Raw genomic sequence first — 23,820 nt, 5'->3', positions numbered from 1 at the left:
GCAAATGTTGGGTTGTATCCGGAGAAGCTTTGTTAGTCGGAAGCCCGACGTCCTAATGCCCTTGTACAGAACCATGGTGAGGCCTCATCTGGAGTACTGCGTACAATTCTGGAGGCCACATTACCGTAAAGATGTACTGAGAGTCGAGTCGGTACAGCGGATGGCCACCAGGATGGTCTCGGGGCTTAAAGATCTATCATACGAAGAAAGACTGAACGAATTGCAGCTATACTCTCTCGAAGAACGCAGGGAGAGAGGAGACATGATTGAGACGTTTAAGTATGTCACTGGTCGTATCGAGGGAGAAGATGATATTTTCCTTCTTAAAGGACCCTCCGCCACAAGAGGACACCCGCTGAAAATAAAGGGCGGGAAGTTTCATGGCGACACCAGGAAATACTTCTTCACCGAAAGAGTGGTTGACAGGTGGAACAAGCTCCCAGTGCAGGTGATCGAGGCCAGCAGCGTGCCGGATTTTAAGAACAGATGGGATGCTCATGTCGGATCTCTACGAGGGAAAGGTCATCAGAGAGCGATTAAATAGGGGGGGTGGGTCAGCGGTGTGGGCAGACTCGATGGGCCTCGGCCTTTTTCTGCCATCACTTTCTATGTTTCTATGATTTTTTGTGGCGTCTGAACCAAGAGGCAGTAGCTGCATCGGGGAGTCGCCCGCTGGAATCGCCGGGAAGGAGTGAGGTCGCGGCAAGCTTCCCTGGGCTAGAGTCGACTCTGAGCACCGACGCTAGAACCCCGCCCCCTCAGCCGCAGCGTGCTAGCTCTCCACGGGAGAGTAGTCAGTCCGAGGAGGCAGACTTCGTTTCCCGGGAGGCTGGAATGGGCGAAGCACTGGAGGAAGACGAGACTGCGGTGAGAACAACAAGGGGACTTGAAATGGAGCAAGGTTTCCAGAGAGAGAAGACTGCCACTGCTGTGGAAGCTGGGACAATGCAAGCAAGTATATTCTCTGTTCCTAAACCCATGAATGTTACCCTAGACTCAATTTGGGACTTGGTAATTACTCTGGGACAAACATTGTCACCACAAATTAAAGTACTACAAGAGAAATATTTAGAACAAAGAAATGAAATAAATGGACTTAAACAGGAAAATATATCGATGAAAAATAATGTGGAAAAAATAGATAAAAAGATAACTGAAGTAACTCAAATCCAAACGACACTGATTAAGGACAATCTTAACCTTAGGAGAAAGGTGGAAATGATGGAAAATAATATGCGATTGAATAACCTTAGATTTTTGAACTTCCCAAAGATTCCTTCTTTATCAGCAAAAGAAGTTTTGAAAAAGTACTTTTGTGAAGTTCTTAATGTTCCTAATGATGCCTTTCCTCCTTTTTCCAAAATATATTATTTGCCAACATCAAAAAATTCGGAAGAACAGCGTCCACTAGAACAACAAGGTCAGGGTGAACAAATGGATATAACATTATTATTGGAATCTTCAATGAGGGAGGTAGCTATTCCAGCTACCCTATTGGCTACGGTGGTTTTATCACCAGATAAAAATTGGATATTACAGCTTTATTTTAAGAATAGACATAAAGAATTTCTTGGACATAAAGTTCAAATATTTCCGGATGTGACAAGGGAGTCTCAGAAACAAAGGAAGGAATTTTTGCTTCTTAAGCCTGGGGTCACTGCAATGGGGGCATCATTTCTTTTACGATACCCTTGCAAATGCATTGTAAAATACAAATCTTGTAATTATATTTTCTTCGAACCCTCTCAGTTGACAGGATTTCTCTCCAGGAGGGGCCTTGAAGGGGATAAAGAAAATCTCAATGTATAAATTTACTCTTGGTCCATTCTCATCTGACCGCCTAATTGCAATTTGAATTTATTCTTTTTCTTTTAATAGTTTCTCACTCAGGAACATCTTGGATCTCAATTTTGGGACTTTAATTTTGATGAGTAAATAGTAATTTTGTCATATAGTTGTTACTTCATTTGTTTTATATTATGCTGACTCAATCATATTCTGTACAAGAATTTATTCTTGATAATATGTTCAAAATATAAATAAAGAAGAAAAAAAAAAAGAAAAGGCCAATCTTTGTCAGCATCGTTGTGTCTGGGAATCCTGATCCAGAGGGATTCCAGCTTCTTTTTCTCTTCCGCCATAGTCTCTCTCACGAATTCTAATCCTTCCCGAACATATAGGGCAATACCTCCACCTTTCTGCCCCACTCTATCTTTTCTGTACAGTTTGTATCCCTGTAGTACTGTGTATCATTTGTTTTCGTCATTCCACCATGTTTCTGTTATGCCAATGATTTCCAGTTTTGTCGTTTTTTGCTATTGCTTCTAACTCTCCCATTTTGTTTCCCAAATTTCTAGCATTCGTATACATACATTTGAGTTCCCTCTGTGTTACCTTCTTGGACATTTTAAGCTTAGCAGTATCTACTGTTTCTTCCACGGTATCCTTTTCTGCTGCTGTGTTGTCTTCCTCATTTGCTTTGTGGTCAACCCCTCCCGTGTCTGAGTAGTTGTCCGTAATTCCTTCTACGGGGCATCCTGTCGCCCGGGCCATCAACTGGTGGTCGACTGTCGGCTTTCCCCTGTCCTTTAGTTTAAAGCCTTCTCTATGGCCCTCTTCATGTTGCCTGCCAGTACTCTGACTCCTTCCTTGTTGAGGTGCAGTCCGTCTTTCTGTAGTATTTGCTTTTTCCCCAGAACGCCGTCCAGTTGCGCACAAAGTCAAAGCCTTCCTCTTCGCACCATCGTCTCATCCAGGCGTTGATTGCTTGCAGTTCCCCTTGTCTCTTTGCATCCGTTCTTGGTACCGGGAGGATCTCGGAGAAGGCCACCTTCACCTCCCTGATCTTCAATTTTCTTCCGAGTGAGCGGAGCTGTCCCTTCATCTCTTCCCTGTCATACTTCTGTCCACTCACATCGTTGATTCCCACGTGGATAAGCACAGCAGTGTCCTCTCCCCCAGCGCTGTCTATGATCCTGGAGATCCTGTTGGCCACATCCTTCACTCTTGCTCCAGGCAGGCAGGTGATGATTCTATCCTCTCTCCCTCCTGCAGTGTGGCTGTCCACATGACGTACGATGGAGTCTGCCACGATGATCCCCATGTTCTTTATTCGGGGGTTCCTTGGGGGTTGTAGATCGATATCCATGGTATAGGACCAATCTTCTCCCTCCTGCGGTACTCCTAAACTAAGCTAAACTAAATCTTAAGTTTATATACCGCATCATCTCCACGGATGTGGAGCTCAGCACGGTTTACAAGAACTTAAAATATAGGAAGAAAAGGAAAAAAAAGGTTTACATGAACTTTTATATAGAAGAGAAGAGTAAGGGGGGGGATAGAATTACATTTTAGTGAAAAGCCAGGTTTTCAGTTGCTTGCGAAATAATTGGAGGGAGCCCAGGTTCCGCAGCAAGGTAGTAAGGTCGTTCCAAAGACCTGTGATTCTGAAGAGATGGGATTTTCACAGTTTGCCTGCATAGCGAATACCGCGTAGAGAGGGGAAGGATAGTTTATAGCTTTGGGCGGGTCTAGTAGTCAGGACTCAAGGAGTTATAAGATAGTGGGATTAAGGGAGGAAGGATGCCATGAATGATCTTAAAAGCCAAGCAGGAGCATTTGAAATGGATTCTGGAAATCACTGGGAGCCAGTGAAGTTTGGCTAGGAGTGGGGAGACATGGTCAGACTTGCGTTTTGCAAAGATCAACTTGGCTGCAGTATTCTGGAGTAGCTGGAGTCTTTGAAGACTTTTTTGATAGGCTTAAGTAGATGACATTGCAGTAGTCTAGTTTGGAGAGGATGATGGATTGGAAAAGGACGGCAAAATGTTGTTGGCGAAAATAGGATCTTACTTTCTTCAGCATGTGGAGGTTGAAAAAGCATGATTTAGCCAAGGAGTTCAGGTGGTCATTGAGGGAGAGAGAAGAATCGATAATGATGCCAAGAACCTTGCTTGAGAACTCAAGCTGCAGTGCAGCACCTGAGGGTAGTGCAAAGGGGGTAGGCAGGTGTTCTAAATTTGGGCCGAGCCAGAGTAATTTTGTTTTTGATTCATTTAGTTTCATCAGTATCAAGAAGGACCAGAAATGAAGTCTCATTATGCAAGCTGTAATGTTGTCGTGGAGGTTGGTGAGATTCTGGTCTGTCTCAAGGAGGACAAGGATGTCATCAGTGTATGTGTAGATTGTTTCAAGGGGGGATAATTGGAGGAGTTTCAGGGAGGACATATAGATGTTAAAGAGAATAGGGGATAGAGGTGATCCCTGAGAGACACCGCAAGATGGTGTCCAAGGAACGTACATAGTGCCATTTGTGTTGACAGTGTAGGAGCGAGAGCATAGGAAGTTTGAGAACCACTTTAGGACGGTGGATTCAATTCCTATCTCGGAAAGTTGATAAAGTAGTATGTCGTGGTGGACAACATCGAAAGCTGCAGAGAGATCGAATTGTAATAGGACAGCAAATTTGTTACGAGAATGTAGTTGTTGCATCTTAGAAATTAAGGAAACTAGGAGGGATTCGGTGCTTAAGCTGGTTCTGAAGCCATATTGGTAGGGATGGAGGATGGAGAATCTCTCTAGGTAAGAAGAGAGCTGGGTGGCGACTATGGCCTCTAGTAGTTTAGTTAGGAGAGGGATATTTGCTATGGGGCGGTAGTTAGATGGTAAGGAAGGGTGAGATCGGCTTTTCTGTTCTTCGGATGGGGGAATGTCCCTATGCATTCTCCCTCTTACTCCTGGTGTGCGATCGCCCCTTATCTCTGCTTCCGTTCCTCCAGAATTTGCAGGGGTGTCTTCTCTTCTCTTGTCCAGGCCTTCTTCCTGGGTTGTTTGGCTATAGTTCTCCACATGCTGTTGGTGAGCTTCCTCGATGTATCTTTCTAGCTTCTTAACCTCATCGTTTGGACTGTACTCCACTAGAAGCTTCTCCTGTTTGCGGATTTCTTCTTCAAAGGTGAGGAGTTTTTAGTCCCAGCACTATCTCCTCTAGAAGTTTTTCATGAGACATGAGCATGGGAAATACTACGATGGTGCTTTTCTATGTATATGCTCCTAATTCGAACCAAAATGAGTTTTTCAAGACTCTACAACAATTGGTACTACCACTGGCTGCTTCTAATTTAGTAGTGGCGGGGGATTTTAAAGCTGTTATGGATCCTTTAATGGATAAAAAACCTAGTAAAATTATGAAATCATTAGGATTAGATAATTTTGTACAGTCTTGTGACTTGAAAGATATATGGCGAATACTTCATTTTGATGGTCGGGAATTTTCTTTTTGTTCCCATGTTCACAAATTCTTTTCAAGAATAGATTACATTTTTGTTTCAAACCAATTAGTTCAACAGATAGCGTAAGCCTCCATAGATCCAATTATTTTGTCTGATCATGGAGGGATGTATGTTGAACTCAAAATTGTTGATCAGTATAATAGTAGACCTGTATGGAGATTTGATAATATATGGCTTGTGGATCCAAAATTTTGTGAAGATTTTCAATTAAAAATGAATGAATATTTCCAACTTAATACCACAGAAGAAATCTCTATGAAAACATTATGGGATGCTTTTTAGGCAACAAAACAATAAAAATTCGAATGGTACTATATTAATAAAATAAACAAATAACAAAAACCATTCACAAAACTCAAAAAAGAGACACCGATTTCAAAATAATTTGTTAAAATTTACTGTAAACCTTAAATCTAGTTATTTAGACTATTACAGTTATTAATTAATTATTACAGGGAAATGCCTCAGACTTAGGAGTAGATCTTTCCAACTGGAACTATTCAAGAGAAGAATGAATTAATCTCTAGCCTCCTTATGACATCACAGGCTAATTTCCTACCTCCCTACCAAAATATTTATTTTATTACTTTAATCAATTAAATAACATATAACTTTTAATCTAATATTAATTAATTTAGTAGAGAATCAACATATAACTTATAATCTATTTTAAATTACTTAAATTTATTTTAATTTAAAATTTAAAAATTTAATTAAAGAATCAGCATATCATTTTTTTGAGACTCAAGACCAACCTCTATTAGATTGTCAATTTAATTAACTTCTTACATTTCAATTTCTTTCATTATGTTTCAAGTATATCTTAACTCCTTATTTTAAACTAAACAATCCTACATTTCATTTAAACTCAAACTTGAAAGTGCTATAGTGCTTCAAAGACTAAAAAAGCTAAAAGTTCATAGAAAAAGCGCAGAAAAGGCAGAAAAAAATGCTGAAATGTTAAAAAGTATTTCAAAATGAAGTTACTTCGGCTGAAATAAGCCCACAGTTCATTTTAAATTGCTGTTCAATTCAAGGCAAACATAAAGTTAATTCAGTTCATTCAAAATTGTAACGATTCAAACACAAAATTCTTCATATATTGTGTAAGGTACTTAGCTCAAACATTCTGTGCCAAACCAGCTCCATTGCTTGTAATCAATATCCAACAAGGCCTTTGTTTCATGGGGCAAAACTGTAGCACCCGCTGCATCAGGGAAATGACTTAGGCAACGCTTTAATTGTCTGTATGGAAATGTCAGAAGTCAAGAACAAGATGAGGGAGTTGAGAGGATTGCTTGAGGAGTGGATATCTTGCAGAGTTCCTGGGCCTGCCTGCTTTTTGCTGTCTTACTGCATATTACTGGCAGCCTCCTCATTAAAGCTGATAGCTGAGTTTTTACTGACAAGTATGATCAAGGCAGAGGGCAAACACTCAATTAAAAATACTGGCAGGCTCCAACAAGCTGTGCAAAGACAAGGAAAGCTAGACCCTCTTTCAGACTAAGATGAGAAAAATTCTTCAGCTGAAATCTGAGGTCTCTGAAAGGGTCCAGGTCCTCATCCAAAAGAAAATTGCTTCTCATACACCAAATCCCAAGAGACCCATAGCCGCTTGGATGAGAGAGGAGCCGAATCGGAGAAGACACGGAGGGACTCCCCCCCTCCCCCTGGGGCAGAGGCAGGACCCCCAGTCACTTGAAAATAAGCCTTGCACAAGGCAAACACATGGGGAAAAAAAATTCTGGTGGCCCAATGGGACTCACTGCCAAAGCAGAGGACCCAACAGAAACCTGTCCCAAACAGGGCCCCTCCAAGCTCAGCCCGGCACCAGAATGGGGACATGGAGCCCTAAAAAATTCCAACAGCCCTAACAAGCGGTTGTCAGTTTGAAAGTGGCCCCCACAATATTAGGTGGTAGGGGTTAAGTGAAAGGCGTACTGACAAACGCCAGGTCCCAGGTTCAGTTCCTTCACAGAAGTTTCATTAGGGATAGAATCAAATAAGAAGCACAGCCAGGGATGATTATATAAAGAATATATTATAGAAATAGTCTTACAGAAAAGTAATATTTATAAGCATTACAATTAAGCAGAGAGCATTACACTTAAGCAGAGAGCAAGCAGTCTCACTGCCTTACAGAGGTCAGAGGCAGAGAGGGACATAGAAGCTTGTAGTTCTAGGAAGCTTCGTGTTAGATAAATAAAGGGAAGGATAGACAGAGAGAGGGAGAGCCAAGACAGAACCAGAGTGCCGAGCAAAGAGCCAAGAGATAGCTCCATAGAAAAAGAGAGAGCGAGAGTGAAGACCCCTCTCCTGATAGCTCCATAGAAAAAGAGAGAGAGCTCCCTTGATAGAGCAGAGAGCAGGCTTTTATACCTTGGAATCTTATTCTGAATAGAGAAAATATTGTATCTCCCAGTATCTTTCTGTTTAGAATTTGTAAACTGTTTGAGACAATGGTTAATTTAATTAACAAAGGAGGGTGAGAAACCTGATGGGATTAAGTCTCTGGCTTGATCTGTGCACCATTGTCCTAAGCACCCTCTTAATCAGGCATTAACACCTTTTAGCTAGCCATGATTCAATCAGGGCTACTTGAAACTTAAAATATATCAATCAGGGCTACTTAAAACAGTTTCCCTGCACTAAGGGTCTATCTGCCTTCCCATGCCAGGGTCAGATTGATATAATCTCCCAGAGGCCTCTAGGCTGACAGCGGTGAACTGGCACAGCTCATCTACCACCTGCTGGAGACTGAGAAAAGACTGTTAGAGAGTGGGAGGGAAAGCTATTAAGTACTATAACTAAAAGTTTGGTCTGTCTCTACCTGCAGGTCATGATAAGCTATTACCCATCAGTGAAGCCTGTACCAGTCTGGAGAGGTGACAAAGAAAGTATTTTTTATTTACACCATAGCGCCGGCATGGAGTTGGAGAAGGCAAAGGGGGGGGGGGAGTGGAAAGGCTACAAAATAAACCTGCCAGGAAGATCAAATCGAAAAACTGATTCAACAGATCAAATCGAATCAAAATTTTTCCCTGAATCAAGTAGCACTGCTTTGTAGGGATAGTACTTGTAGTGTGTTGAAGAAGTGGACACCTGAGAAGACTCTGCTGCTTGCCGAGGAAGGGAAGCATGCTTATTCTTAACTTTTTACTAAGCATCCCCAATGGAATATAAGAACATTAGAATTGCCATACTGGGACAGACCAAAGGTCCATCAAGCCTAGTATCCTGTTTCCCAGCCATCCCACACTGGTAGCATCTATGATCATGAACAACTGATGCTGAGGCAGCTGGAAGAGGACTCCTTGTTCAAAGCTGGCATAAATCATTCAGTACTGCAAAGGCTTCTAATTGGAGAGGGTTGCCTGTACTAATCCTATAGGAAATTCAATTGCTCCTGCACTCTTGCAGTAAGAGCCAATATTGATAATAGTGTTGGATCTCCTATGCACCAAAGCAGTAATAATAGCCTTGAGCACTTTCCAGTGCCTCTATTTGGTTACCCCTTCTCCCATTACCTATATAGATTCTTGCCAAGCTGTATGCAAAGTCTCTAGCTGCCAGCTCCAAAAAGCCTGATCCTTTTAGACCTGCTCTCTGTGTGAACTCTCCCAGTCTGTTCAGGGCAGCCTGTGCTAACGTTACTGAGTATGCTAGTTCAGGAATATTCACAGACGAATCCAGGTTACTCTGTAGGGTAAAAAGAAAAAGAAACAAGTAAGACTATTTACAGAATACCATACTGCTGCAAAGTAGCATGGACTGAGTTATAGATATAATAATAATAACAGCTTTATTTATATCCCATCATACCTTTTCAGTTCAAGACAGTATACAGTATAGCAGTGAACAAAGTGATTACAAGGTGCAGGTAGAGCTATAAGTACAGGATTGTAGCTAGTACATGAGTATCAGGAATGATAGCATGGGTTTGGGTGGGAGAGGAGGGGAGGTAAATGAGGAGAAGTTGGAGGGGAGAAAGTCAAGTTTTGAAGAAAGGGAGTTCAAACGAATTTGTCGAATAGGTGGGTTTTCATTGCTTTTCTGAAAGATTGGTTATGTCAAGGAATTCAGAAGGAGGTTACTTAGGGTGTTGTTCCAGATGTCTGCTTGGAAGGATAGTGTCCTATCCAGGAATCTTTTGACTTGACAATCTTTTGGGATTAGGGAAAGCGAATAGTAATGGTCTGCGAGAGAGTTGGGGTTTGTCCTGTAGGACAAAGTGTCTCAAAAGGTAGGTGGGTGAGGTGCCGAAGAGTGTCTTGTAGCATAGGCACCCGAATTTGAAGATAATTCTAGCCTCGATTGGAAGTCAATGGAATTTTTTGAAATATGGGGTGATGTGGTTTGATTTTTATAGTCCGAAGATCAATCGTACCGCCGTGTTTTGGATCGTTCTCAGTTTTTTAAAGGTTTTTTGTGGGATCCAAGGTAGATTATATTGCAGTAATCCAGTAAGCTGAGGATCAATGTTTGTACTAGTAGTCTGAATGATGTGATGTCAAAGTAGGGTTTTAGAGTACGTAGCTTCTATAGAAGGTTGAAACATTTTTTGATCAAGATGTTGGTGTGGGCTTCGAGTGTTAGTTGTTGGTCAAGGGTGAAACCTAGGATTTTTATGGTGGGGTCAATTGGGAAGTTTTTTCCATTAAGGTTGATTGACGAGTCAATGAGTTTCTTTGTTGGGGTGGCCATGAAGAATTTGTTTTATTCTGGGTTTAGTTTGAGTTTGAAGTTTTTGTCCAGAGTGTTACCTGGTCAATTACTGATGAGATGAAGAGTCTGGTTTCTGTTGACATGGTAGAGATTGGGATGACGATAGTGATGTCATCTACATAGATGTAGGCTTTGAGGTACAGTTTTGAAAGTTCTTGGCCTAGGGAGGCCATGTTTACTTTGAAAAGGGTGGGGGAGAGAGGAGAGCCTTGGGGAATGCCACAGAGATTGATCCATGATTGTGAGTAGATTTGTTCACTGAAGACTTGGTAGGAGCGGTTTTTTAGGAAGCCTTTGAACCAGTTAAGTACTTGGCCCGAAATACCTAAGTCATCCAGACAGCTCAGGAGTATGTCATGGTCTACTATATCAAGGACACTGCTCAAGTCGAATTGCAGAATCAGTGCCTGGTTCCCTGAGCTGAGGATGTGTGAAATGTGGTCCACAATGGAGGCTAAGGCGGTTTGGTGCTGTGGTGTGAACGAAATCCTGATTGATATTCATGTAGTGATGAGAATTTATCTAGATAGCTTGTCAATGCCATGTTGATCAGTCATTCCATCAGTTTGGTAAAGAATGGGATGTTGGCAACTGGTCTGTAGTTGGAGGTTGAGGAGATGGCATTTTTGTAGTTCTTCATGATGGGTGAGATGAGGATGTGGCCAAGTTCAGTTGGGAACTCACCCTTGGTCATCTGTTGTGCGATCCAGTCGTAAAGCAGGACTTTGAATAATAATAATAATTTATTTCTTATATACCGCCAAAGCCGAAATAGTTCGAGGCGGTTTACAGCAAAGAAGGGCTGGACAATCAGCGAGTATAGGTACAATCAGCAAATAAAGATACAATTTATATAGGTAAGCAGGATATAGGTGCAATATAGAGGGGCTATATGTGAAGGTGAGCAGGAAAACCGGGGGAGGCATAAGAGAACTTGGGGGCAAGAGGTCGGGCAAAGAGGTCTTAGGTTACAATCGTTTAGTTTTTAGTAATTTCCTGAAGTTTAGGTAGGATGAGGATTGAGAGATAATGTTGCCTAGCCAATCATTTAGTTGACCTGCTTGGAAGGCAAGTGTTCTATTCAGGTATCTTTTGTAACAGCAGGCCTTTAGAGTTGGATGGCTAAACAGATGAGTTCTGCGTGTGGGTCTGGATGGGGATGGAGCTGTGTATAAGGGGGCCGAACCAAGGATGGATTTGAAACAGAAACAGGCAAACTTGAACTGCACTCTTGCTTCCGAGGGCAGTCAGTGGAGTTTTTGGTAGTAGGGAGTTATGTGTTCCTATTTTTTAAGCCCAAAGATCAGACGGATTGCCGAGTTTTGGATGATTCGGAGTCTTTGGATGTTTTTTTTAAAGACCCCAGATAGATGATGTTACAGTAGTCGAGCAAGCTCAGAATGGAGGATTGCACTAGTAAGCGGAATGTGGTTGCATCGAAGTACTTTCTGATGGTTCTTAGTTTCCACAAGGCAGAGAAGCCTTTTCTGACCAGTAGGTCGGTGTGAGCTTCAAGGGTAAGGTTGCGGTCCAGTGTCACTCCCAGAATTTTTATGGAATCTGTGATAGGAAAGACTTGACCGTTCAAGGAGATTGAAGAATCTTTGATTTTGTCGTTCGGATACGCCAGGAATAATTTGGTTTTGTCTGAATTGTTTCAATTTGAAATCGACCATCCATAGTTCGATTTGCTTTAAAATAGATGCCAGGTGATTTTTTGTCTCGGGAGTTAGGTTGGTTATGGGAAAGACTATGGTGATGTTGTCAGCATAAATGTAGAATTTGATTTTCAAACTTTGCAAAAGGTTCCCTAGAGCGGCCAGGTAGATGTTGAACAGTGTGGGGGACAGGGGGGAGCCCTGCAGGACTCCACATGCATTTGCCCAGCAGAAGGAATGAGTATTGTCGCTGAAAACTTGGTATGATCGTTTGCTTAGAAAACCCTGGAACCATTTTAACACATTGCCCGAGAGCCCGATTGACTCCAGAAGAATGCATGATCGACTAAGTCGAAGGCACTACTTAGATCAAATTGCAGGACTAGTGCACTTATGCCCTGGATAAACAGGCTAAGGAGGGAGTCAAGCAGAGAAGCAATAACAGTTTCGGTGCTGTGTCCGGAACGAAAACCTGACTGGTTGTCGTTTAGAATGTTGAATTTGTCCAGATAGGTTACTAAATCTTGGTTGACCAGACCTTCCATCAACTTTGCAAAGAAGGGAATATTCGCAATGGGTCTGTAATTTGATGTCAAATTGATGGATTCTTTGGGGTTTTTTACAATCGGAGTGATTAGGATCTGGCCTGGGTCCTCAGGAAAGGTGCCTGACTGTAGAAGGGAAGAGAGCCAGGTGTGTAACTTGGCTTTGAAGGTGACCGGGGCAGCTTTCATTACATTTGGTGGGCAACAGTCAAGTTTGCAGTGGGAATTGGCGTATTTTGAGTAAAACTTGCAGAGTTATTGCCAGGTGGGGATGGAAAAATTGTTCCAGAGCAGGTCAGCTCTAGGTTTGTCATAGAGCTGGGCAACTGGATAGTTCAGATGGTTGGTTGAGACGGCCGATAGGGTGGATCTCAGATTAGAGATTTTGCTGTTGAAAAACTCGGACAGGGCATTGGCCGATGGTGGGGAGTCTGAGGTAGGGCAGGTTAGGGTCTGAATGTCATAAAGGTTGTTGACTATTTTGAAAAGGTTTTTGATGTCGGGGTTGGGGCAGCTGATTTTTAGAGTGTAAAAGTTAGTGCGTTTGGTTATAAGTTTTTTGTATTCTTTTAATTTTGTTCTCCAATTGGCGCTCTCTATGCTATCACCAGATTTCAGCCATAGTCTTTCAAGTTTTCGAAGTTCCCATTTCACTGATCCTAGTTTGGCGTCAAACCAGCCGTCCAAGTTTTTGTTTCTCAATTTCCTTATTTTAATGGGGGCCATTTTGTTTAGGATCTGTATGCTTGTGTTGGTCCAGGAGTTGCCATAAATGAGTTGGGGTCTGGGTTGGAAGAAATGTCATAGTGGGATGAGAATTCCACTGGGTTTATTAAGCCTCTTGTAGATATTACCTTCTTCAACCTTTTTGCCATCTTTGGATTGGGTAGGTGATGTCTTGCTTGCCAGTTAAGTTGGAAATTGCATAATCGGTGGTCTGACCATAGGGAATCTGTCCAAGTGGCTAGTTCCCAGAGAATCTTGGGGTACACTTGTTCTTTGGAGGAGGTTACAAGGTCTAATTGGTAACCTTTGTGATGGTTTTTTTCAGGGGTCGGTATGAAGAAGTCTAGAGAGGTGATGAGGGATAGTAAATCTTTAGTGTCACTCTGCTCAACCTCTTCTAAGTGAATGTTCAGGTCCCCGATCAGTAGGTTGTAGGGACCTGTAATTGAGTTAGTGAGAAGGAATTCTGAGAAGTTGTCTTTAGCGGCAGACCATTTCTTGGGAGGGATGTAAAATAGAGTGATAATTAAGCCATCTTCTAGCTGGTCTGACTGGAGTTTACATGAAAGAATTTCGAGATCTGTTGAGGTTTCCGAGGCTAAGATGGTGGACTCGAATGAATCTGTTGTTATGATGGCTAGTCCTCCCACCCTTCCCCTGGTTCTGGGTAGATACGTAATTTTAAATCCAGGTGGAAGTCACTCACGAATTATGATATCGTTGTCGGAGATCAACCACGTTTCAGTTAGGAGGACAAAGTCAGGGTTGGTCTCTTCTAGCCAGTCTTTAACTAGCTGAGTTTTGTTCCTGATAGATCGGATGTTTAAGTAGAAACCTTGAACCTTTTGGTAATGGGGGGTGTCAACAGGAACATGAATGGGAAATTTTCCTCAACGATCGGTGTTTTTTACTGTGAGGTTTCTTTGGTTTGTGTGAGGGGGGAACAACCGGGATTTGAAAAGGGCCCCATTCAGAACAATCAAGAATGAAGTGTTGGGTTGGTCTATGGGGGTCTGGGTTGGTAGGATGAGGTCTTATGAGGATTGGAATCGGGGAGGAGAGTAGTGCCTCGGTTACCAAACTATTGTAACAGGCCCAATAAAATATGAGGAATAATGTAAGGTAGTTGTGTATAGAAGCCATCATGCAATGAGGGAAACTACGGGGTTAGGATAGCTTTGTCTAGAATGGATAGTAGAATAACCATGCAAATTATTTATCAGTTTGTCCGATGGCTTCTGTCCGCTGGGTTTGGAGTAATCCTGGGTTTTGTGAGGTGTTGGGTGGTGAGGCATCAACGTCCGATGAAGGGATGCTCAGAGCAGTCTCTAGCACTAGCAGCCGGGTTGTAAAGGTTCCCGGCCACTTCTGGGGGGCGAGGCACGCTCACGGACTGGGCCCAGTAGGAGGAGAGGTGGCTTGGGAATTCTGAGTCGTTGGACTCGGTGCAGGTCGTTGGTGAATTCGTGGAGCTCCTCGAGGGGAGTGTATCTACTCACAGTCAGTTTAGCATAAGAATAACTGCACATGTTCAAGAGAGGCTAAAAAAAAATAAAATAAGACTTTTCTTGAACTTGGGGGAGATTTCCAGCAAGGATCCATTGAATTACATCATCATGAAGTGTGGCTGCCTTTCCTTACTGTCTACTAAGAACCTTCATTACAAGTAAGCAACTTCACACTCCAAGAAAACCAAATGGCACTACTACCACAGCTAGGAAAAGCACAGTTACTTACCGTAACAGTTGTTATCCAGGGACAGCAGGCTGATATTCCCACACATGGGTGACGTCACCGATGGAGCCCCGCAGCGGACAGCCTCAAAAGCAAACTTGCTTGAAGATCTCGATCTTTCGAGCACTGTACCGCGCATGCGCGCGTGCCTTCCCACCCGAACTAGGGGGGCGCATCTCCTGAGAGGATCCTCAGTTCAGATACCTAGCCAAGAAGCCAACCAGGGAAGTTGGGAGGGTTGTGGGAATATCTGCCTGCTGTCCCTGGATAAAGCACAGTTACTTACCGTAACAGGTGTTATCCAGGGACAGCAGGCAGATATTCTTGACTGATGGGTGACGGCACCGACGGAGCCCCGGTACGGACAATTTTAGAGTGATTGCACTCTAAGAACTTGGAAAGTTCTGGCATGCCGCACCGCGCACGCGCGAGTGCCTTCCCGCCCGACAGAGGCGCGCGGTCCCCAGTTAAGATAAGCCAGCTAAGAAGCCAACCCGGGGAGGTGGGAGGGACGCAAGAATATCTGCCTGCTGTCCCTGGATAACACCTGTTACGGTAAGTAACTGTGCTTTATCCCAGGACAAGCAGGCAGCTATTCTTGACTGATGGGTGACCTCCAAGCTAACAAAAAGAGGGATGGAGGGAAGGTTGGCCATTATGAAAACAAATTTTGCAAAACAGATTGGCCGAAGTGTCCATCCCGTCTGGAGAAAGCATCCAGACAATAATGAGATGTAAAAGTATGAACTGAGGACCAAGTAGCAGCCTTGCAGATTTCCTCAATAGGAGTAGAACGGAGGAAAGCTACAGATGCTGCCATAGCTCGGACTTTATGGGCCGTGACAGAACCTTCCAGTGTCAGTCCAGTCTGAGCATAACAAAATGAAATGCACGCTGCCAGCCAATTAGACAACGTACGTTTAGAAACAGGACGTCCCAATTTATTCGGATCAAAGGACAGAAAGAGTTGGGGAACTGATCTGTGGGGTTTCGTACGCTCTAGATAGTAAGCTAGAGCCCTCTTACAATCCAAAGTATGCAGAGCTTGTTCCCCAGAATGAGAATGAGGTTTTGGAAAGAAAACAGGCAAAACAATGGATTGGTTGAGATGGAATTCAGAGACAACCTTAGGGAGAAACTTTGGATGCGTACGCAGAACCACCTTGTCATGGTGAAAGACCGTAAAAGGTGGATCTGCAACCAGTGCATGAAGCTCACTGACCCTCCTGGCAGAAGTAAGAGCAATAAGAAAAAGTACCTTCCAAGTGAGAAACTTGAAAGAAGCGGTAGCCAAAGGTTCAAATGGAGGCTTCATCAAGGCGGAAAGAACCACATTGAGATCCCAGATAACAGGAGGGGCTTTAAGAAGTGGTTTCACATTAAAAAGACCCCGCATGAACCTGGACACCAGGGGATGAGCTGATAGAAGTTTTCCATGGATCGGCTCATGAAAAGCAGCAATGGCACTGAGGTGGACTCTGATGGAAGAAGACTTAAGGCCAGAGTCAGACAAAGAAAGCAAATAATCCAACAATGTCTCCACTGCCAGGGAAGTTGGATCAAGATGATGAAGAAGACACCAGGAAGAAAATCTCGTCCACTTCTGATGGTAACATTGCAGAGTGGCTGGCTTCCTGGAGGCATCTAGAATGGAACGAACGGGCTGAGACAAAAGCGTATCATGAGAGGTCAGCCCGAGAGATACCAAGCTGTCAGGTGCAGAGACTGGAGGTTGGGATGTAGAAGGGTCTCCTGATGCTGTGTAAGCAGAGAAGGATACAGTGGAAGAAGAAAAGGTTCCCTGGAACTGAGTTGAAGTAGAAGGGAGAACCAATGTTGTCTGGGCCACCTCGGAGCAATCAGAATCATGGTGGCTCGTTCCCTCTTGAGCTTGAATAAGGTTCTCAACATGAGAGGCAGAGGAGGGAAAGCGTACAGGAACAGATTTGACCAATCGAGGAGAAATGCATCCGCTGCCAGACGGTGAGGAGAGTAGAGTCTGGAGCAGAATAGGGGCAGCTGGTGATTGTGAGGAGCTGCAAAGAGGTCTATCTGAGGAGTGCCCCATTGAGCGAAGATAGACTGTAGAGTTACAGGATCGAGTGTCCACTCGTGAGGTTGGAGAATTCTGCTGAGCTTGTCCGCTAAGGAATTCTGTTCTCCCTGAATGTAGATAGCTTTCAGGAAGAGATGGTGATCTATGGCCCAAGTCCAGATCTTCTGTGCTTCCTGGCACAAGAGGCGAGAGCCTGTCCCCCCTTGCTTGTTGATGTAGTACATGGCCACTTGATTGTCCGTGCACAGCAGAAGGACCTGAGGAAAGAGAAGATGTTGGAAGGCCTTGAGGGCATAAAACATCGCTCTGAGTTCCAGGAAATTGATGTGATGTTTCTTTTCCTGGGCTGTCCAAAGACCTTGAGTCTGGAACTCGTTCAAATGAGCTCCCCATGCATAAGGAGAGGCGTCGGTGGTGATGACTAGTTGATGAGGAGGCTGATGGAACAGAAGACCTCTGGATAGATTTGAGGATACCAACCACCATTGTAGAGATTGACGAAGAGATGATGTCACAGAGATGTGTCGTGAGCAAGGATCCGTCGCTTGGGACCACTGAGTAGCAAGGGTCCATTGAGGAGTTCGCAGGTGAAGACGTACGAGGGGTGCGACATGAACTGTGGATGCCATGTGACCCAAGAGTATCATCATTTGTTTGGCAGAGATGGAATGTTGTGGAAGTACCTGCTGACATAGAGACTGAAGAGTCTGAAGACGGTTGGATGGTAGAAATGCTCTCATGAGGAGTGTGTCCAATATTGCTCCAATGAATTGGAGTCTTTGAGTGGGAATGAGATGAGACTTGGGTAGATTGATCTCGAATCCTAATATTTGAAGAAACTGGATGGTTTGGTTGGTGGCCAGGAGAACTGCTGGAGCGGATGTGGCCTTGATTAACCAGTCGTCCAGGTAAGGGAATACCTGAAGGTGGTGAGAGCGCAGAAAAGCAGCTACCACGATGAGACATTTGGTGAACACCCTTGGAGAGGAAGCAAGACCGAAGGGCAGCACCTTGTACTGGTAATGACACTGATTGATCATGAAACGGAGATACTGTCTTGAGGTTACATTGATTGGAATGTGAGTGTATGCTTCTTTGAGATCGAGAGAGCATAGCCAGTCGTCTTGGTTGAGAAGAGGATAAAGAATGGCTAAGGAAAGCATCTTGAATTTTTCCTTTACCAGATGTTTGTTGAGATCGCGAAGATCTAGAATTGGTCTGAGATCTCCTGTTTTTTTGGGGACTAGAAAATAACGGGAGTAGAATCCCTGACCCTTTTGATCTAGAGGCACTTCTTCTATAGCGTTTAGAAGAAGGAGGGATTGAACTTCCTGAATGAGGAGGGCAGATTGAGGACTGTTCAAAGCAGACTCTTTTGGCAGGTTTTGGGATGGAAGAGTCTGAAAGTTGAGAGAGTAGCCGTGGCGGATGATGTTGAGGACCCATTGGTCCGAAGTGATAACTTCCCACCGGCTGAGGAATAGAGAGAGACGACCTCCTATAGGTTGAGGCAGGAGAGCAGATATAGGAGTACTGGCTATACTTTGGAGAAGTAAGTCAAAAGGGTTGTGTCTTCTGCTGTGGAGTTGGCTTAACAGGCTGCTGTTGCTGTTGTTGCCTGGGAGGCTGACGCTGTTGCTGCCGTTGACGCCTGGGTTGCTGAGCAGTTGTTGGCAATGGCCGAGCTGTGAAACGGCGTTGATAGGCTGACTGTTGTCTAAAAGGCCTTGTTGGGGGAGGCTTTTTCTTATTTTTAAGAAGGGTATCCCAACGTGTTTCATGAGCCGACAGCTTTTGAGTAGTCGAATCCATGGATTCTCCGAAAAGCTCATCCCCTAGGCATGGGGTGTTGGCTAACCGATCTTGATGATTAACATCAAGTTCAGATACCCGAAGCCAGGCCAGGCGACGCATTGCCACAGACATTGCTGTCGCTCTGGATGTAAGTTCGAAGGTGTCATAAATGGATCTAACCATGAACTTACGCAACTGAAACAGAGAAGACAAGCAATGGTGGAAAGATTGTTGTTTCCGTTGAGGAAGGTATTTTTCAAAGGAAGCCATGGTGGTAAGGAGATGTTTCAAATAGAAAGAAAAATGAAAGCCATAATTTCCAGCTCTATTTGCCAACATTGCATTTTGGTAGAGCCTCTTACCAAATTTATCCATGGCTTTGCCCTCTCTGCCAGGAGGAACAGAAGCATATACACTGGCTCCTGCAGATTTTTTAAGGGTGGATTCGACAAGTAAAGATTCATGAGGAAGTTGTGGTTTGTCGAACCCAGGAATGGGAATTACTTTGTACAGAGAGTCTAACTTACGTGGGGCCCCTGGAACCGTTAAGGGAGTCTCTAAATTCTTGTAAAAAGTCTCCCTCAAGATGTCGTGAAGAGGGAGCTTCAAATATTCCTTTGGAGGTTGGTCAAAGTCCAGGGCGTCCAGAAAAGCTTTAGACTTTTTGGATTCAGCCTCCAAAGGAATAGACAGAGAATCACACATATCTTTCAGGAAACTGGAGAAAGATGAAGTGTCATGCTTAGAGGACGGGTCATGTACAGCAGACTCCTCCTCATCTGAGGAACATTCTCCTTCAGAGAGAAAAGGCTCTTCTGAATCTCCCCACAGATCAGGATCCCTGACATGGGGAGAACGATCTCGAGACTCAGGGGTAGTTGGGTCTGCATGCCGGGTCTTGCGCACCGACTTACCCGATCTCATCGACATCGACCCAGGCGATGTAATCGGTTGTACCGGAGCCGAAGTCTGCACCGATTGATGCTGAGCTCTCGGCTCCGGCGCAAGGACTGGCATCGATGTCGACGAGGTGGAGTGAATCAGTACCGAGGGAGTGGATACCGACAATATAGGTTGCTCCACTATCGGTACCGGCTCAGTACGGACCGGCACCGGAAGGTTCGGTGCCAGGATCGATGGAAGGAGCTGTTGCAATTGCTGCTTGAGCTGTTCCTGGAGAATGGCCGTAATACGGTCATCAAGGGATGGCACCGGTACCGCTTTTTTCTTCTGCGGTACCTGCGGTGCCGCTCGACGCCCCGGAGATGAGGAGCCCGATGTCGAGGGACTCACCTCAATAGGGGCGGAGCGCTTCCGCTGGCGCCTCACAGTCGGCAGGATTGGACTCACTGCACTCGAGACCGGAGGACGTTCCAGCGGGGAAGGCTTCTTAGCCGGCTTACCTGCATGTTGGGACGCCGGTGCGGAATCTCGCGGCGTCGAAGAAGAGGGTGCCGACAGAATCGGTGCCGAAGTCGGAGTCGATGGAACGGGATCGGACATCTCGGCACCGAAAAGTAATCGCTGTTGTATTTGGCGATTTTTTAATGTTCTCTTTTTCAGTGTGGCACAGCGGGTGCAGGTGGAGGCCTGATGCTCAGGCCCCAAACACTGTAAGCACCAGTTGTGTGGGTCCGTGAGAGATATGGGCCGAGCACACAGCTGGCACTTTTTAAAACCTGGCTGAGGGGGCATGAACGTGAACACCGCTTCAGCCAAATCGAAGGCCGAGGCTTCGATGGTGGCAGAGGGCCCCGCAGGGGAAAGCCAAATTGAATGAAAAAACAAAAGTTTTTTTGTTTTTTTTTGAAAATAATGAAAGAAAAAGAAAGAGGCAAAAGCCAAAAAGGTTTACGCGAGCGGGAAGGCAAGTTCAAAAAATTTTCAACAGCCGTTGAAAAAGCGCGTCTTCTTAGCTCCGCGGAAACTAAGAAACTGGGGACCGCGCGCCTCTGTCGGGCGGGAAGGCACTCGCGCGTGCGCGGTGCGGCATGCCAGAACTTTCCAAGTTCTTAGAGTGCAATCACTCTAAAATTGTCCGTATCGGGGCTCCGTCGGTGCCGTCACCCATCAGTCAAGAATAGCTGCCTGCTTGTCCTGGGATAACAACTGTTACGGAAAGTAACTGTGCTTTATCCCAGGACAAGCAGGCAGCATATTCCCACACATGGGTGACCTCCAAGCTAAGTAAAAAGGGATGGAGGGAAGTTGGCAATTTACGAAAAAAGATTTTGCAAAACAGATTGGCCAAAGTGGCCATCCCTCCTGGATAAGGAATCCAGACAATAATGAGAGGTGAAAGTATGAACCGAGGACCAAGTGGCAGCTTTGCAGATTTCCTCAATAGGAGTTGATCGAAGGAAAGCTACAGATGCCGCCATAGCTCTAACTTTGTGGCCCGTCACTCGACCTTGCAGAGGAAGACCAGCCTGAGTGTAGCAGAAAGAAATACAAGCTGCCATCCAGTTGGAGATTGTGCGTTTTGATATAGGACGTCCCAACTTGTTTGGATCAAATGAGATGAAAAGTTGAGATGTTCTGTGAAGTTGAGTGCGTTGGAGGTAGAAAACCAAAGCACGTTTAAAGTCCAAGGTATGAAGAGCAGCTTCTCCAGGATGAGAATGAGGCTTTGGAAAAAACACAGGTAGAACAATAGACTGATTGATGTGAAATTCTGAAACAACTTTAGGTAAGAATTTAGGATGAGTACGGAGGACCACCTTGTCATGGTGAAAAACTGTGAAGGGTGGATCTGCAACTAAAGCTTGTAGCTCACTGACTCTTCGAGCAGAAGTGAGAGCAATCAAAAACACAGCTTTCCAAGTGAGATACTTGAAGTGGGCTTTGTCAAGCGGTTCAAAAGGAGGTTTCATAAGTTGAGCTAGAACAACATTGAGATCCCAAACCACTGGAGGTGGTTTAAGCGGTGGATGGAGATTGAGAAGTCCTTTCATAAAGCGAGAAACGATAGGATGTGCAGAAAGGGGTTTTCCATCCAAAGGCTGATGAAAAGCAGCTATAGCACTAAGATGGACTCGAATAGATGTAGTTTGAAGTCCAGATTGTGATAAATGAAGTAAGTAGTCCAGAACGGATGTCAAGGAGGAAGATCTGGGTGGCAAGTGACGTGTAGAACACCAAGCAGAGAATCTAGTCCACTTCTGGCCATAACATTGTCTAGTTGATGGTTTTCTGGAAGCAAGTAAGATATCTTGAACAGACGGAGAGAATTGAGAAAAGTCTGTTTTGCAGAAAGGTACCAAGCTGTTAAATGTAGAGACTGCAGATTGGGATGAAGCAAGGATCCGTGACTCTCCGTGAGTAGAGAGGGAAATACTGGTAGAAGAAGAGGCTCCCTGGTGCTGAGTTGAAGTAGAAGGGAGAACCAAGGTTGTCTGGGCCACTGAGGAGCTATCAGAATCATGGTGGCATGTTCTGACTTCAGTTTGACTAGAGTCTTGAGAATCAGAGGAAACGGAGGAAAAGCATAAAGGAACTGATTCCTCCAGTCCAGTAGAAATGCATCCGCTTCGAGACGTTGAGGGGCATAGATGCGGGAGCAAAATTGAGGCAGTTTGAAGTTGAGAGGTGACGCAAACAGATCTATCTGTGGAGTTCCCCAACGGGCAAAGATTTGGCGAAGAGTAGGAGAATTGAGTGTCCATTCGTGAGGCTGTAGAAGACGACTCAATTTGTCCGCCAAATAATTGTGTTGACCCTGAATATAAACAGCTCTGAGGAAGATGTTGTGAAGAATTGCCCAATGCCACAATTTCAGAGCTTCTTGACAGAGGGAGTGAGAGCCCGTCCCTCCCTGTTTGTTGACATAATACATGGCTACCTGGTTGTCGGTACATACAAGAATCACCATGTCGTGAAGGAGATGTTGAAAAGCTTTGAGAGCATAGAATATCGCTCTGAGTTCCAACAGAATGATATGACACCGACGGTCTGCTTGAGTCCAGAGACCCTGAGTGCGAAGACTGTCCACATGAGCTCCCCATGCGTACATTGATGAGTCGGTTGTGAGGACTTTCTGATGAGGAAGAGGGTGGAACAGCAAGCCTCTGGAAAGATTCAAAGAGAGCATCCACCAACGGAGAGACTTCCGCAATGAAGGAGTTATGGAAATCAGTCGAGTTGGTGGATCCACTGATTGCTGCCATTGGGATGCCAGTGTCCATTGAGGAATACGAAGGTGAAGTCTGGCAAAAGGAATCACATGAACTGTAGAAGCCATGTGACCGAGCAGAACCATCATCTTTCGTGCTGGAACAGTTGAAAGTTGGAAGAGTTGTTGAGAAATCTGAAACAGGGCGGCCTGACGTGGTTGTGGAAGGTATGCTCTCAGATTGATAGTGTCCAGAGTTGCTCCTATGAACTGGAAAGACTGAGAAGGAGTCAACTGAGATTTGGGAAAGTTGATGTGAAATCCCAAACTTTGTAGAAAAAGAATAGTCTGTTGGGTCGCTGCAATAATCCCTGAAAAAGAGGGAGCCTTGATGAGCCAGTCGTCTAGGTATGGAAATACTTGGAGACCCTGGTTGCGAAGAGCTGCAGCCACGACCACGAGACATTTTGTGAAAACCCTGGGAGAAGAAGCCAATCCGAAGGGGAGAACTCGGTACTGCAGATGAAGGCTTCCTACTTGGAATCTGAGGTACTTGCGAAATGTTGGATGAATAGGGATATGAGTATACGCCTCTTTGAGATCGAGGGAACACATCCAATCCCCTTGGTCCATTAAGGAATATAAAGTTGGCAGTGTGAGCATTCGAAATTTCTCTTTGACTAGATATTTGTTGAGAGCTCTGAGATCCAGGATCGGTCGCAAATCCCCCGTCTTTTTGGGAACTAGAAAATAACGGGAGTAGAATCCCAAGTTCCTTTGGGAAAGAGGAACTTCCTCCACAGCTTCTTGGAGAAGAAGGGGAAGATGCGACTGATTGGAAGGACACTCTCTTGGATGGCGATCTGGAGGCACCTTAAGGAGCCGAAGAGAGTATCCCTCTCGTAGGATGGTAAGCACCCAGAGATCTGATGTAATGAGCTCCCACTGGTGATAAAATGTGGAAAGGCGACCCCCTATGGGGAGGGGAGAATTTGGAAACAGAGAAATTTGAATGCTCATGTCGAGATTGTCAAAAAGACTGAGCAGGCTTGGTGGCAGCAGGAGTCTGAGATTTTTGTTGTCGCTGTTGTTGAGGAGGACAACGAGGAGGAGGTCTTGAAAAAGCAGGAGTAGTTTTCTGAGGATAACGACGTGGAGTCTGTTTGAAACCTCTAGTTGG

At 44.6% G+C, this 23,820-nt stretch overlaps 1 protein-coding gene across 2 annotated transcripts in view; it reads right to left on the bottom strand.

Annotated features, from left to right (window-relative positions):
• LOC117365012 (acyl-CoA dehydrogenase family member 11-like) overlaps positions 1 to 23,820 on the bottom strand; it is a 194,914-nt gene that overhangs the window by 26,707 nt on the left and 144,387 nt on the right. For both annotated transcript variants that reach the window (XM_033954838.1, XM_033954837.1), the window contains exon 13: positions 8,819 to 8,990. In XM_033954838.1, coding sequence (XP_033810729.1) covers positions 8,819 to 8,990 — 172 coding nt within the window. The remainder of the gene's footprint in view (positions 1 to 8,818; positions 8,991 to 23,820) is intronic.

Source organism: Geotrypetes seraphini, chromosome 8 (assembly GCF_902459505.1).
Source record: "Geotrypetes seraphini chromosome 8, aGeoSer1.1, whole genome shotgun sequence".
NCBI lineage: Eukaryota > Metazoa > Chordata > Amphibia > Gymnophiona > Dermophiidae > Geotrypetes > Geotrypetes seraphini.
Note: the sequence above shows the minus strand (reverse complement) of the source record. Positions and strands in the feature narration are given on the sequence as shown.